Genomic DNA, 16,417 nt, shown 5'->3' with positions numbered 1-16,417 from the left:
CACAGACCAAAAGCGCTATGACGGAAACTGGGTCAAAAGTATCTTCCAAACATATGCATCCTGTGGGAATGGAGCTGTTTGTGAATAGTATGAAATATCTTCCCAGGACATCTCATTTCTGCAGTTATTCCTTAACTATGTTGGTGTATTTTGAGGGGAGGGCGAAGGAGCAATTTAAGGAACTTGCTAATATTTCTCACATTTGTGGACTTTTACAAAAGAACACATTTGTAAAAGGTATAGAGTATGGAGAAGGCCATGTTTCACTCTGTGGATTGCAGATGTACCCCGGAGATCAGAACTGGAAGGTTTTGAGCGATAAGTCTCTACAACAAGAAGTGCACTGCGAGGGTTAAATGAAAGTAACAGTTGCACAGTTACTACCAATGCAGGTGAACTCAAGTATGAGGATCTAGGCTATGCTTTACATATTCTACATAAGTTTATATTTAAAATAAATCGCACGGTGACACTTATTACAAAACAAAACGAACATGGACTTTTAAGCCATAGGGAATCTCTTATGTAGGCCAATCTGAATATTTTATGGAGCAAATAGCTTCTCCTTATTTTACTGCAAGAGTAAAACAAAGGCAAGTAAGTATTGACATGGTTCTCAGGCCCACTGGCTTTGTGTTGTAATTTCTTCCCTCACATGTCATCTGTCTGTGGTGAGAACACTTAGAATCTGCTCTCTTAGCAATGTTCAGTATGCAATGCATTGGTGTTAAAGACAGTCACCATATCGTACAATCTCTTGAACTGACCCTCCTGTCTCATGGAATTTTGTACTCTTTGACCAGCGTTTCTCCAGTGGTCCCCTACCGTAGTCCCTGGTGACTACCATGTTGCTCTCTGCTTCTGTGAGTTCACCTTGTTTAGCGTCCACATATAAATGGGATCATGCGATCCTCATCTTTCTGTGCCTGGCTTGTTTTGCTTAGCATAATATCCTCCATGCTGTTGTAAATGACAAGATTTCCTTCTTTTTCAAGGCTGAATAGCATTCCATTGTGTATATATCACATTTGCTTTATCCACTTGTCTATTGATGGATGCTTAGGTTGATTCTGTATATTGGCTGTTGTGAATATACTGACTAAATATCTACTGGATATTCTGTAAACACCTTGGCATGTTACTGGTACCTACAACTCACAGAGCTCTAGCATGGGTAGACTGTTAAGTAGTATCCAATCAAACCTGGGCCAGGGCTGGGTGTCCTTGGATAGCCTTCAGTCACACAACAAAGGACACACTGAAAATTACTTAAACTGCAGACTGTTTCCAGTGCTCTGAGATCAACCTGGGTAACAACTGTAGAAAAGCCTCACAGCTTTCTGCTTGCTGTCAGAGACTCTGGCGTTGATAATCCCCAGTAGTTGTAGGCAAACAGATTCTCAGCTCTTCCCTAGAAGTCCCTACATCACACAGCATATGTGAAATTAATAGATCAGCTCATAGATTGAGTACAGACAGTGAATGAGAACTAATTTTATGAACTGGAAAAAGACTTAGCAATGCCAGTAGTCAAAGAATGTAGAGTTCAGTAGTAAAATATCAATGTGGTATGGTGCTCTGTAAATAGGAACACATATTCTACCCAACCTAGCATCCTTCATATTTGAAATTACTGCAAAAACATAATGACCCAAATAGCAAATGCATTTTTAAAGTATAAGGTAATCAGAAGCTTTTAAAAAATAAGCTTGCACGTACTTTTGTTTACTAGTTAGACACTAATTTGTATAAATGCATCTACAATGAGAATCCATAGGAGCAGTGCTGTAGGAGTCGCTTTGATGTGGTTCACTCCTTGTCCATGCTGATTTGGGAATGAGGTGTTGAGGTTCATTATCAATTATAGTTTACAGTAAGTAAACAAAGCAAGGGTAGCCTACAACCAGTAGTACTTGTCACTACAAGTCTTCTACATAATTGTCATTACTGAGAATCGTGATAGATCTTCTAGTTGGAGGTTGGAAGTTTAGGCTATTGTATAGATGAATTACAGGCATCTATTCCGATACCTTATCCAGGCCTTGAACCCCTGCCCTTGCAGCCCTGCAATATGGTCCTTCCACTGTGGTCTCACTCCTCGTGGTTGGAACTCAGTCTCCCTTCAGGTGGCCCATCCCATCTCTAGCTGGTTCTGGCTACTGGGAAGTGCTTCCTGTGTTGGAGCCATCATTTGTCCGCCTTCATCTTCCCCTTGTTGGTCCTTATCATGCCCCTTGGAGTTAGAACAAATCTGAGTCTAATTTCCCTTCCAGTACTTGAAAATGACTTTCCTAGCCCCTCATTCTAAACCCCCTCTACCCTCCCAGCCCTAGTCTCATCAGCTGGTCCCAAGATGATGAAATTGCTTAGGGACACAGCCTGCCATCCACGGGCCTCTCTTCTGAACACTCCCCATTTTGCCTCCAGTCTTCGTGAAGTGCTGTGCTCAGGGCTGCCCCGGGCACCCTGGGGTAGGCTGATCACTCTCCGTAACAGAGCATGGAACCACAGACTACATGCTGCAAGGCTCTGATGCCATTTCAGCTTTGTCTCTGAAGGAAAGCTTCAAAGTCATCTCCCTGTGCCCTGACTCTTATTTCCTTTCTCAGTAGAGTGGTTGCTTGAGCAGCATCCCAGCTGAAATGTGCGGTCCACTCCCCTCCATTGTGCACATCCTGCTTCACCTGCTCACACATAGAACTTAACACAGTCCTTTCCTTTCTTAATTGCAAATGCCAAAAATGAGAATATCTGTGCGCCTTTCTGCCCCTTGCAGGTCTGACAAATTTCTTCCTGGTAGGCTGTCTCCCATGAGTGGTGGTGATTGGGGGGTGTGTGGGGGGGTGGGGGGGGGATGTACAGTCACTGAAGAACCGGGATAGGAAGATGGGAGGGGTGGATGGTGTGGGGTTTGAGCCCAGGGCTGCACTGTTCTCTCCGGTTTCAAACTCAGCAGCTCTTCTATCCTTGTGTTTGCATGTTGTGTTTCTGCATCAGATGTCATTTGAATCAAGGGTCTGAGAGTTTTGAAGATGGGGAAGTCTCCTTTCTATTGTTGAGATCTCTATAACTCATGATTGTACCAACTCCCAGCCTTACTCTTCTTAGTACCACCTCAAAGCTGAAAAGCAGTCTGCCTCCTTTCACTGTTGAAAAGCAGTGCATGTTGGAACCAAAGCCAGAGCACTGGGGACACTCCACAAGGGGTCCCTCGGCCCTCGGTTATCCTAAAACAGCCCCTCTGCCGCATAATCATGCAACCAGTAACCAGTTCTGACAGTCATTCTGTCACCCAAGGCACATGCTTCTGTCTTGTCCACAGGAAAGTAAGGGGCTTTGTGATAGCCAGACACTGCATGCATGCACACACACACATAGTATGAATGTGTTGCTGGCATTTGCCTACTCTTTCTAGAAACCTTGAACAAAAACATCTATATTTTTCATATTAATCTGTCTAGTTTTGCCTGATAAAATGCTGGCTCTTGGTACTCTCTGATCTTGAATGTTTTTTAAAAGATTCTTATGCATTTATTTGAAAAGAGAGAGAGAGAAAGAGATTGACCTCCAGTCACTCTTCCCCAAATGGCTACAACAGCCAGGGCTGGACCATCAGAAGCTAAGAACCAGTAACTGCATCCAGGTCTCTCACACGGGTTGCAGGGGACCAAGCACCTTCTTTCCCAGATGCATCAGCAAACAGCTGGATCAGAAGCAAAGCAGCACTCCAATATGAGATGTCAGCTTTGCAGGGGGTGGCCTAACCTGCTGTGCCAGAACACCAGCCCCTGCTCTTTGAATATTAATGTCTTGCTATCTTGCTCCTCCCGTGTAGCTTACAATCCTCTCTTTCTCATTTTTGAAAACTAGAATTTTAAGTGCTTGCTTCCAGCACCTTTCCGGTGTCCAGCATTGTTGACAAAATGGGTGATAAAGCAGCTGAGCACCTTTATATCCCAGGGGCTCTATGACTTCGCGGTCTGTTCTACTCATCTGATTAGGGCTTCACTCCTCTCCAGCAGCATTCTTTCAGGCACTTTTCAGACTGAAAACTTTTTCTTGACCGAAAAGATAGAAGTAGAATCAGATACAAGAACTTTTTGCCTATGTTATCCATTGATATCACATCCTTGCTAACTTAAAGGAAAAAAAAAATGAAAATGTATCGTGGAGGCCAGAAGTCCAAGATCAGTGCGTGCAGGATGGATTCTAGGAGAGGGCTGTGAGGACGAGTCACCTCCATGCCTCTTCTCTGACTTGGATCATGTATCATTCATTTATATATTTATTTAATGTTTGGATTACTTAAAAATTGTCACCTAATTGTACATAGTTTTGAGGTACAGTGTGGTAATTCCCTGCGTATACACAATGTGTGATGATCAAATTCAGGGTAATTAGCATTTAAGTCTCCATAAACGTTTATCATTTCTTTGTGTTGAGAACCTTAAGATACCTCTCTTCTAATATTTTTAGCATACATCATGAATTGTAAACTCTTGTCACCCTGCCATGCTGTGGCATACGAAGGCATCTTGGGAAAATGATTGATTGCGAGGAATTTTTGATCACTAGTTTTTGAAATTAGAGATAGCTGTCTGGGATAAGAGGTTCATCTGCACTTAACTGCCTCATTTTCATTGCTGTTGATGTGAAAATAGCCAGTTTTATATTCCCAATTTCAAGAGAAGATATGAGTTATATATGCACACACAAATATATATATGTAGAATCATATGCTTGAAGGCATAAGACAGCACACATGTATGTCCATTCAATAGGTCACACATGTGCATTGCTTGTCTTTCTCATGGCAAATTGCCATGCCAGTTCCTGGTGTTCACTAGACTAGGATGACTAAGGTAAATATCCTCCCGAGTGAGTGACAGCCATGAGCCGTCTACTGCTCTCCTGTTGTACTGGGCACACAGGCTGTTCATAGCACCATAAAATATCAAAGCTAGAGACCTTTCATTGTATAAATGGGAAAAAATGTGGGCCAAAGGGATGTTGTGGGCTGGATAGGAATTTAGACCCACTGCCATTCTCCTTCCCCTTTACTTGACTGATGGCAGTGGGGTGTGTGGTACATTTCCACTACGTGTGGACCCTCAGCCTTGTTCCTCCTCCCATGATCACAGCAATCACAGCGAGTCAAAGGAGGTGGACTGTGAGAAGCCGGAGCTGAGAGATTTAACAATTACAGAATTTTCCAGGCTGGGATACTGTCTTATTTCGGATGGTCTTGGACTGATTCTAAAATGAAATCCTGTTCATTGTTCCCTTACCTTTCTTTTGTCAGATACTCTTGTTCCCTCTTCTTTTGGCTCCTTGCAGCCCTTGTAGTACTTCCTTCTTGCTGAAGATGAAGGTAACCAGCAATGAGAGATGTATGGCACCAGGGAAGTACGTATGAACCAAAATGAAGCATTCTCTGCTGGGCTCCACAGAACCCTGGGCCAGGGCACTTCTCCCTGGGAACCCTCACTGTGGTTGCTAAGCAGGTGCCTTCCCTCTATACCTGGGTGTCTTTAGAACCTAGAGGCTGGCATGATCAATCCCCCATTTTAGTGTCTCTGCTCTTCTAGGCCCCCCCCCCCCGATAGATTAGCTATAGGGGAGCAAGAATGAAGGGGCTCAAACACAGAGGCCCCAAATCTGATCAGTGCAGTCATTTCTTTGTGTCCCTTTGAAGAAACTAGCCATGTCCATTTTTATTCTCCATGAATAAAATGAACATTTTACTCAGCTGCCACACTGGGTTATTGGAATGAGCCATAAAAGTAGTTTATATACTCCCATCTTGTTGTCATCAGTCGATTATGTTTGGAAATCAATCAATAAATATATTATTTAATAAAGACCTGCTTCTAGATTCTAGGCAGCCTATCAGGGAACTTCCCATGGAACTGCCTCCTCCTTCCCCTCCCCCAGGAATGAAGATGGACTTCAGATGGGCTCCATGGGAAAGGCTTCCTCACTCAGCCACTCCTTGCTGGTTTTGGGTTTTTGTTTTTATAAAATGAACACAGGGCCCATGCCCTTTCTGCCCTCCTGGGTACTCAGACTGCAGTGTGCCTCTGGCATGGGGAGCTTGGGAGAAGGCAAGGGCAGGTGAGAGGGTCTTCTTGTTATTAGAGGGATGAGAGGCCTTTGGCCTTTGGTATGAACTGCATGGCGGAAGTAGAAAGCAAAAGAATTTTTAAAATTGTGTGTTTTGCGCATCAAACACAAAATGCTGGCTTTTAAAGGTAACTCACTTACAGCCTTGGATATTTTTTGGCTGAGAACTGAAGCAAAATATAGAGGCTTATGCATAAAGAGCACATGGATGATAAACATGCACATCTCCTTTGTGATTTTCTGAATGCCCAAGTACACACATGCACGTGTTCATGATGACTACATATTGCCTTTGGGTTAATCCAGAGTATCTCCGAGTGTTCACCTGTGTAATTACGCTTCCTACAATCAAATGCAGAAATGGATGGAGGATCACACCCTTAAGGAATCTACTATAACTGGTTCCCTTGAAGCCTTATGTTTTATCTGGCGAAAAGACTACATGTGCATGTTGCATTTTACAGCATAATACATGTTATTTTATCATAAAGATGGGTTAAAATATTCATAATCTAGAAAGACTGAAAAACTCATGTATAATATGCAGATGTAAATATGTAACCATAATTAAACCATGTCACATGTGGTTCAGCCCCAGAGAGATGTCACCTTTAATTCAGCTTAAAATTGGAGGCCCAAAGACCATAAAAAATGAATTTTGGGCTTTACTTTTGTCTCTGAAGGCTATTACTTTATCTCTCCACGCAACAGTTCTTCTCAGATCCCATTTTTTTCCCTCCACCCATCATGTTCTCCAAAATGTCATCCACCAACACAGCATATTCTGTCCATATCCAAACAGCATTTACCCTCCCGCCCACTAAAGCCCTCCCTCATCTCTCTGTTATGTGACTCTACTTAGCTTTTCTTGAAAAGAACTTATCATCATTTTCTTATTTCTGTCCTGTCTCTGATACTAGGAGCAAGCAAAGACAAAATGAGATTGGGGGTTAGGACAACAGAGAAGACACAATTGAACTAACCCATGGCAGCATCTCATGGGAGGGTGTAGGGAGAGGGCCATGTCCACACATTTCCATGTTCGTAGTCTGTTTCCTAGCACATGTGCAGATGAAAACAGAATATTTTATTCCATATTCTGTATTGATTGTAGGTTAATGTGTCATTTGTTCACATATTACTGGATGTTTAGGGGGATAATTAGATATTATACCTACAAACTGACAATAATAATAATCATGGTAATTGTTATTTAATGAATTTATTCATAAATAGATCCCATGAGTGTGTTAATAGTGATAGACTATAATATTTTTAACTCAAAACTGTAACTTTTAATATAACTGAAGCAGTTCAAGAGCAGGCTTTTGGAGTCTATGCAGAATTTTCAATGCCTATTCATTTCTCTGATGGCACATTTTGTGGAAAGTCAAAAAATAACAGATGATTCTTTTGATATCAAAGTCATTGTGTGTGAGCTCATGTTCTTTATGCATACTGGTTGGCATCCCTTTGGTGTCATTTGAGGAAGCTCAAGATTTTTCCATTGAACAAGTGAAATTTTGAAAATGAACATGATGAAGATCAGGCATTGGGTTTTGCTTCATAATCTTATCAGTTAAGGATTAACCATGAGCGAATTGTGTCTTAATATACAAGCAAATAGAACAATATTTTTAAAAACCAGTTCAAACATGAATCACCATGTGGACATTTTCATTGATGCTATATTATGCAAAATATTTGCGACTAATTAATATAACCAGATGAGACTCTCCAGTGAGTCACGTTTGTTTCACAGGTCAATGCGTCAGGTACCATCAATGCCAAAGTCTCTAAGGTAGCAGGCAAGGAGAACCATAGAAAGATGTCGGGCAGGAAACTAGAACTCAAGGATACAAAAACCTATCAAGTTGATGAAACATTCCTACAAATAACTATGCTACTGAGTGGAAATTGTTCGATGTCCTCAGAAAAGCCTAGAAAAGTATTTGGAGAATCTGAAGAAGAGAGGGGTGACTTAGAGATGAGAGGATGAAAAAAAGTTTGTGGAAGAGGGGTACTTGACCTTGTTGTTGATGAATGTGTCATATTTGGATAAGTAGAAATGGAAAAGAGGAGCTGATATTGTGGTACAGCAGGTTAGGCAACAGCCTGCAGTGTTGTGTCCCACATGAACCAGTTCGAGTCCCAGCTACTCCACTTCCAATCCAGCTCTCTGCTAATGTGCCTGGGAGGGCAGCAGAAGATGGCCCAAGTATTTGGGCCCCTGTCACCCATGTGGGAGATGCAAAAGGAGTTCCAGGCTCCTGGCTTCAGCTTGGTCCAACCCCACCATTGCAGCCATTCAGGGAGTGAACCAGCAAATGGAAGATTCTGCACCCCCCTCCCCAGCTCTGCCTTTCAAACAAATAAAATAGATTTTTTTAAAAAACTCAAAAGAATGATTTTTCTGGAGAAGGGAATCCTAAAAGGTCATATTTAGATATTTGTGTAGGGCTGGTATTCTTTGATGACATAGCATATGGCTGCAGAGTCTACATCTTCCTAACACGGGCCGGGGGGGATTTGTAGCTATTCAAAAGAGGTAAGGACTCAGGCAACGATGAGGCCTAGGATGCGAGAAGCCTACCAGCAGAGAAGGGTTGAAAGGCAGTCTAGGCAGAGGGATGGCAGGTCATAGAGAAGCAGGCATGGGAGGATGTTGAGTGGAATTCTGTGAATAGTGAGAAGTTTGCTGGGGCCAGGGAAGTTTGTATGGAGAACAAGAGGGACTTCAGAGACAACACAGAGAAGAAATGTTATGGACAACTTCTGCAAGGAACTATATGTCAAGCTAGGGAGTTTGCTGTGTATTGTGTACAAGAATCAGACAAAGGGCTTTTGTGGACAGGATGGAGCCCAGGTTGGCGGCAGTTGGCGTACTTTTTCTGTAAATGACCAGACTGTAAACATTTTACACTTTATGCATAATGTATGGTCTTTGCTGCATATTATTTCTTTTTCCTTTCCTTTCCATTTCCTTCTGTTCTGCCTTCCCTTCTTTTCCTCTTTGCCTCCCCTCCCTCTCCTCCCTCCCTCCCTTCCTTTCATATCTTCCTTCCCTCTCAACCCACTCCCTTTTTCCTTCCTTCCACCCCTTATTCTCTTTGCACCCCTTTAAAAATATAAAAGCCACGGGGCTGGTTCTGTGGTGTAGTAGGGTCAGCTTCTGCCTGTGGCGCCAGCATCCCATATCGACACCAGTTCGAGTCCCAGATGCTCCACTTCCAGTCCAGCTCCCTCCTAATGACCTGGGAAAGCAGCAGAAGATGGCCCAAGTGCTCGGACCCCTGCACCCATGTGGGAGACCCAGAAGAAGCTCCTGGCTTGTAGCTTTGAATCAGCCCAGCTCCAGCTGTTGTGGCCATTTGGGGAGTGAACCAGTGCATGGAAAACCTCTTTCTGTGTGTCTGCCCCTCTCTGTAACTTTGCCTCTCAAATAAATAAATAAATCTTTTTATATATATATGTATATATATACATATATATATATATACATATACATATATATATGAAAGCCAGGGGCAGGTATTGTGGCACTTTAGTCAAGCCACCACTTGGGATGCCTGCATCTCACATCAGAGTGCTGGTTCAAATCTTGTTTCCTCCACTGTCAACTGAGCTTTCTTTAAGGCAGCAGATAATGGCCTGAGTGCTTGGGTCCCTGCCACCCACATCAGAAACCTGGATAGAGTTCTAGGCTTCTGGCTTCAGCATGACCCAGAACAAGCTGTTGCAGGAACTCTGGAATAAACCAGCAGGTAGAATGTGTCTCTCTCTTTCTCTTTGTCCCTCACCTTTCAAATACCTCCTCTGGCCCTACAGAAACAGGCCCCAGGCTGCCTTTGGCCCTCTAGCTGTGGTTTGAAGTCTCCTGGACTGCAGTGGCAAGAAAAAAGTGTCAGGTAAAATCAGAAACAGGGCTGCTGTGGCAAGCGTGGAAGAGGGCCTGAACCAGGCCCTGGTGACAGAGGCGGAGTTGAGAAATGGAGAGTGATGTCGGAAGGGGGATGGGTTACTGTCAGTGATAATTCAGCTGTGAGAAAGCAGGAAAAGGAGGACAAACCAGGTATGATTCTGCGGCTCCTGGCTTGCAAATTCAGGCAGTGGTGCTGGGGTTCCTTAACAACAAGACTATGGCAGAGTTTTGAGAGACGTTGACATCACTTTTGAACCTGCTGAGGTTCATGTGTCCGAGCGTCATCCAGCTTGAGGGATCCTGGAGCCAGTGGCTTTATGGTAAAGGTCTGTACCCAGTTTCTTCTGATCTAGAGTGTGTGCTCCAGAGGAGCTTGGGAGGCCACCAGTTGGGAAGTGCGAGGTATTGCAGGAGTCCACAGGACAGGAGAGAGCTGGTGCTCAGGAATGTCCAGCTGGCCGTGGGGTTGGGATGAATTGGAGAGGATGAGGCTCTCCAGCAGGAATCTCTTTCCAGAATCTAGGGAAGGGGACGTGAGCACCTCACACTAGTGACAGCGGAACAGAAAGAAGACAGATGGGGAAGCAATGACGGGGCCGACTCACAAGGATGTGGCACTGTGAGCGTGGAAGAAGAGAACAGCCCTCTGTGGCCAGCATCCTCAGTGTCCAGTGCCGTAGGCTGGTGCTGCTCTCGTTCTTTTCCGGCTTCTTGTTTTAGAAACTGAGCGAGGTGACCGAAGTGCTCACAGAGCACAGAGGATGAATGTTTTCCTCCCTTTTCAACTTTTGCAAAGATTTTATAGCTCAGTGGAGGCTGGGCTTATTCCACCTGTGGAAACCAGCATGTGTTGTCCATTAGCAGTTGAAGGAAATGTAGGGGAAAAAAATGGGAGAACGTGCAATAAAGAAAAGTTCTTAAGATTTCGTAACTGGAACACATCTTCTTCAAGGGCTTTAGAATTGTCTCTCAGCCTAGGAAGCCCTCCAGGAAGGTGAACCTGCATATTGCCAGCCTCCCTGTAATTCCTTACACCTTGACCTAATGTCTTTTGTGGCCAGCTGTTAGCAGATGCTCCTTAAAAGTATGAGTGTTGTTGAGAGGCAGCCTCTGTGCACCTGTCTTCCCAGTGCGTTAAGCTGCTGTGTTGAGACACATACATGATCACCTCTGTCCACAACGTGCACCTCACTCTAACATGCAAGATGCTTGGCGGTTAGGATAGAAAGGGCATGGAGCCTGTTTTTTTTTTTTGTTTTTTTTTTTTGTCTGTTTGGCAATTAACCATTCACTGGCTTTTTTTGTTGTAACATGCACTTCCTTTCTCTTGTTTTCATTCAAGCTATGTACGCCATGGAAATTAATGTGGAGACAGACAAACAAACAGGAGAGACCAAGATTCTCTCTACATCTACCATTGGCCCAGAGGGGGTCCAACAGAGAGGAGTCAAGGTCTATGATGACGGTACCAAAGTAGTGTATGAGGTGCACTCAGGAGGCACCATAGTAGAAAACGGAGTGCACGCGTTAAGTGCAAAGGATGTTGAAGAGCTTATTCAGAAGGCTGGACAATCAAGCTTGAAAGGAGGGCCCTTGGCTGAAAGGACTGTGATTGCCGACGGGAGCCTCAGCCACCCGAAGGAACACATGCTCTGTAAAGAAGCCAAGTTAGAAATGGTCCAGAGATCTAGGAAAGACCATGCTTCTGGGAACCCAGGGCAGCAGACCCGAGCCCCCAGTGCCGAAGGGCCGGAGGGCAACTTGGATCAGCCCGTCACCATGATTTTTATGGGCTACCAAAATATCGAGGATGAAGAAGAGACTAAAAAGGTGCTAGGCTATGACGAAACCATCAAGGCCGAATTGGTCCTCATCGACGAAGACGATGAGAAGTCGCTGAGGGAGAAGACAGTGACGGATGTGTCCACCATCGACGGCAACGCCGCAGAGCTTGTGTCTGGGAGGCCGGCCTCAGACACCACAGAGCCCTCATCCCCAGAAGGGAAGGAAGAGAGCCTGGCTACAGAGCCGGCCCCAGGTACCCAAAAGAAAAAGCGCTGTCAATGCTGTGTTGTCATGTGACTTCTTTCTCCCCCTTTCTTCCGGGCAGACTCTGTCCTCTCCACCACTCACGTAGACCTCACTGTACCACTAACTGCAAATACTGTGAACTGGAAGCAAACGCCTGCCTTGCCTTGCAGTTGGATTGCTTTGACCTCTCTCATGTTTTCCTTTTTTCTCACCTGAGAGACCACGTGCATGTGTGTGCTTCACTTTTTTTTTTCTTCCCAAGAACTTGCTTTTCCTCTAAGCCTTTCCTTGTGTCTTCAAGAGCGAATCAATTCCCGACTGCTCGATTGGAATGGACTCTTCAGATCAGCCACTTCTCTAGTAGCCTTAATTCACTTGACTGGATTTGAACCCATTGGCACCGGGGGCTTTGCTTTCGTAGCCTGTTCCTATCACGTAGACAACCCACACCGCCACGTCCCTGATTTAGCACTTGCCTCCCTCGCTGTGGATCTTTGTTTTTACATCTCGTGTGGCAAAATGCTGTTGGCTCTAGCAGGTTGCTAATGTAGCCAAAAACAGACCTTCCTTAGTCTGTGCAATCTAGGGCGATGCTTTTAGCTGCCTTACCTAAGCTTCCAGATTACAGTATTGTGCATCTCTGGCTTTCCTTCTGTGAAAACTGAAATGAAATTGATGTTAAAGCAAAGAACCCAGTGCTTATCACGGCGGAAGTGTAAGGACTGATCCCATAACCTGCTCATCAGAGCTGTCTCTCTTTCTATGGTTTAACCGATGAACCCTTTCTATAAGAAGCACCATTTTAAATTTTCTAAGGACATGAAACAAAACCTTGTGTGTTAAGCATCAGTAGTGATCTCCAAATGTAGACAGGCAAATCCATGAGCCTTGTTTCTATTCTCTCAAAAAAAATGTAAATTTTTATATTGTTTTCTTTGTCATGATTTTTCTGATCATGTTAATCTATTTTCAATGAAGGGATCATTTTGAGGAGTATCTCTGCAGTGATCATATTTCTAAAATAGCTTTTTTCTGACCTACAGTGGTTGCTGTGATGCTTCCACTTCATCCTGGATGGTGCTGTAATGCGTTCACTCTTCATCTCGCGTGCCCGGGTGATTATAGAGCCTTGTTTCTGTACCCTTTTCTTTCTGTCCTCATGAGAAAGAGAATGTTTCAGGTAGCTTCAATGGATAGGTTTAACTGCCCTTCGAGAAAAGTTGGAAAATGTAAAAAAAAAAAAAAAAAGTTAAAGGATGAAGAATGACCTGTCTTCTCAATGTTAAGTACTTACATCCATTCCTCAAAGACTGGCTGAGTGGCAGGTGGCTGAACTTCTCAAAGGATTGTTTTTTAAACTTCTGGAGATTCTGAAACTTCACAAGTATTCTGTAATCTAGAACACAATAAAGAGTTCTTGAAATCAATTATTAACACTGCCCCCAGAATCATCAGCCGTGTGTATGGTAAAACCAAAGGGAAGGAGTTGAGTAAAATAATAACTATATAGTAATGAAATAAAGATGTCACACTTTACCTGATTTTCTTAAGAGCTGTCTTAATTTTAACTTACTTGCCCAGATGTTGAGACAGTTGTGGAAATCATGCAGAAAATTATCTCTGTTCCCAAAGAGTTCCAAAAAACATGTAACATGATGCATTAAATCAAGTCTAGCTTCTGTGGAAAGTGAATGAGAAAGAAGGTTACCATGAGAGATTTTATTACAGAACCAACTAAATTCATCTAATTTATCTTGCTCAGTCAGTGCTAAATTTTTTTTTTTCATTTTTTGACTTGAAATGATATTTATACTAATTGGAAAGGGAGTTTGGCATACTTTGTTTGTTTGTTTCTCAAAGTTAGTAACACTTTCAGCAAACACAGAATGAATAATTTTATCACCAATGTGTAAAAAAGAATGTTCAAGAAGAGAAAACAAATGATCCCATCCATGGCTTGGTTCTGAATGAGTGAGGGAATTCTCTTGAAATACCAGGTTCACCTAAGCAGCTGCAGTGAAATAAAACTGCCCTGTTGTCTAGAAACTTGATTTTAATGCCTATAAATCTCACTACTCTCAGCATAATTTTCCTCAGTAAATGGTCATTTAAGCATCACGTAAACAGTCACTGAAATGACATGCAGACAAACCTATCTACATAGGAGAACATTTCACTGTTTTAGACAATCTATTTTCATAATGTATTTAGGAAAGAAACAATCTGAAAGTTTACCGTGGTTTATATTTTTCCTTGAGGATTAAAACTCTTTAATATGAGTTTTTAAAAGCACAGTTAGTGAGTGGATTGGTAGGACTTAGGATCCCTGGCCTTACTGTTGGTAAACAGAATGTGTTTTCCAGGATAGCTCAATTCCTGAAAAGCCACACTCTTCTATAAGTGAGCTAATTACTCATGAACAAAACGATCTGCACCTCTAACTACAGCACTGAGCCTAAGACCCAAATCACCAGTGGGTAACCCTCCCTCATTCATCAGTTATTATGGGCACCAAGGAGAACAGTGATGAGCACATTGAATGAATTAGGATGCTCTGCAAACTTTTATTATTAAATACGGCAGTTTACAATGTAATGGTTTCTGAAGTAAGGTGCACTCCTTTTGTTCAAATTATTTGTGGCCACAGTAAATGAAGGTTCGTCTGAATATGCAAATATATTTGCATAGTTCCCATTATTTTCCTTTCCTAATGGGGAATTCAGGCTCAGCCAGCAGTTTTAGGGTTGGAGACTGTCATGTCACCCACAGCAGCAGGTAGCTACCCTTGATAATGCAAACGTAGACAGAGTTGTGATTGTGAACCGCCAGCCTTCCCTGCTGTTGTTGGCATTCTCTCTGTACAAACTTTATCATGTATGATATCACACCCTTCAAAAATGCAAAGCATTTAGTTACATAACCAGACTCATTAAAGAATCAGTAATGAAGTTGCAAAACTATGATATTTTTTAACTAATAGTTGGGCAGTTTTTAAATAGAGGAGAAAAAGGGAAAGGAGGAATATTTCATCTGCTTGTAAGTAGATTTTTCAATGGCATTTAATTGAAGATCCTTAAATGATTAGAATGATAAAGGTTTTTTTTAACTTTTATTTAATGAATATAAATTTCCAAAGTACAGCTTATGGATTAAGTTTAACCCCAAATATCCTAAAAATCTTGATGACTTTTGTACCCTTAATTTTTTTTCTTTTAATGTGCAATAAGACAAACTAAGGAAACTTTTTCCCCCACCTTGTACCTCTTTTACCCATAATTATATTATTTTCCTTATATAAGGAAAAATAACTGCCTGTCAGTGATTTGACAATGCCCAGTGATGTCACTTTAATATTGGGGGTAGAGTAGAAGAGGGGCTGGGGAATTCCCTTCTGGCCTAACCCAAAAAGCCCAAGCTCCCTGAGCAAACTTGAAATGATTCAAAGGTTTTGAGAAGACTCAAATTCTAGAGTTGATTTGATTTGACTCCTTCCTAGTAATTTTATTTGACTTCCTTATGATAAATATGTCTTTTCTACATGCAAACAAAATATATTATTTTGGTTTGGGTCATGTTTTTAATGGGAGGAAGTGAACACACACACACACACACATAAACATTTGTGTGTATAGTTTCCTAGAGATATACTACCATATCTGAAGTGAAATGTTGAGGCCGAATGTGAAAAATGGCTTATTTCTCTTCCCTTCCCGCAGAGTTTCATTTCAAGGGACCACAGAACACCCTTGAAAACTGCCATTTGTTTACTCTCAGTGAACCAATGGGTAGCAAAAGAGCAGGGAGAAAATACAATGATGGAGGCAAAACTCAGATTACTCCACCAGGTCTTCCTGTTTGAAAAAGCATTCACTCTCCCAGTTTAAAACACAGATGCACGTAGGCAGAGTATGTACTGAGGATTTCTGTTGTTCGTTCTTAAAATCTAGACGCTTAGTCATCTGTGCTCATCAGTGGATGGACTGGAGAGGTTCACTGCATAAAGGGTCTTTTCCTTGTAGAAATATTCTCATCTCCTTCGATGTCAGGTTACAACAAAACCCATGCCAAGTTAAGCAGTTTCATGTTGTATTTTTGCAACATGGATGTTTGTTATTGAAACCACAGACTCTCAGCATATTTAAGACATAGATTTCAGAAATTTTAGAAATATGCAACTTTTGGAAGCTCCTCAATTTCTGCATCAAGGTAACACTGAATCCGTGTAGGCGGATAAAACCAGACATTATCCTTTGAGCTGTTGGATCGTCTAACAAAGCAAGAGCATGAGTAACTGGGGTAGATCACAAAACAACTTCAAGTAATGAGGCAGATGGGGTATCT

General features: G+C 42.5%; 1 protein-coding gene across 7 annotated transcripts in view; it reads left to right on the top strand.

Moving 5' to 3' along the window:
- Positions 1-16,417, top strand: part of PALM2AKAP2 (PALM2 and AKAP2 fusion) — a 371,129-nt gene that overhangs the window by 163,213 nt on the left and 191,499 nt on the right. For 4 of the 7 annotated variants that reach the window (XM_062207779.1, XM_062207778.1, XM_062207780.1 and 1 more), the window contains one exon: positions 11,388-12,083. The exons of 2 other annotated variants lie outside the window; for them this stretch is intronic. In XM_062207779.1, coding sequence (XP_062063763.1) covers positions 11,388-12,083 — 696 coding nt within the window. Of the gene's footprint in view, positions 1-11,387; positions 13,114-16,417 lie in introns of those variants that run through there. One more of the 7 variants, XM_062207786.1, reaches the window with a different exon arrangement.

This window comes from Lepus europaeus, chromosome 12 (genome assembly GCF_033115175.1).
Source record: "Lepus europaeus isolate LE1 chromosome 12, mLepTim1.pri, whole genome shotgun sequence".
Lineage (NCBI taxonomy): Eukaryota > Metazoa > Chordata > Mammalia > Lagomorpha > Leporidae > Lepus > Lepus europaeus.
This window is presented reverse-complemented; position numbering and strand designations above follow the sequence as displayed.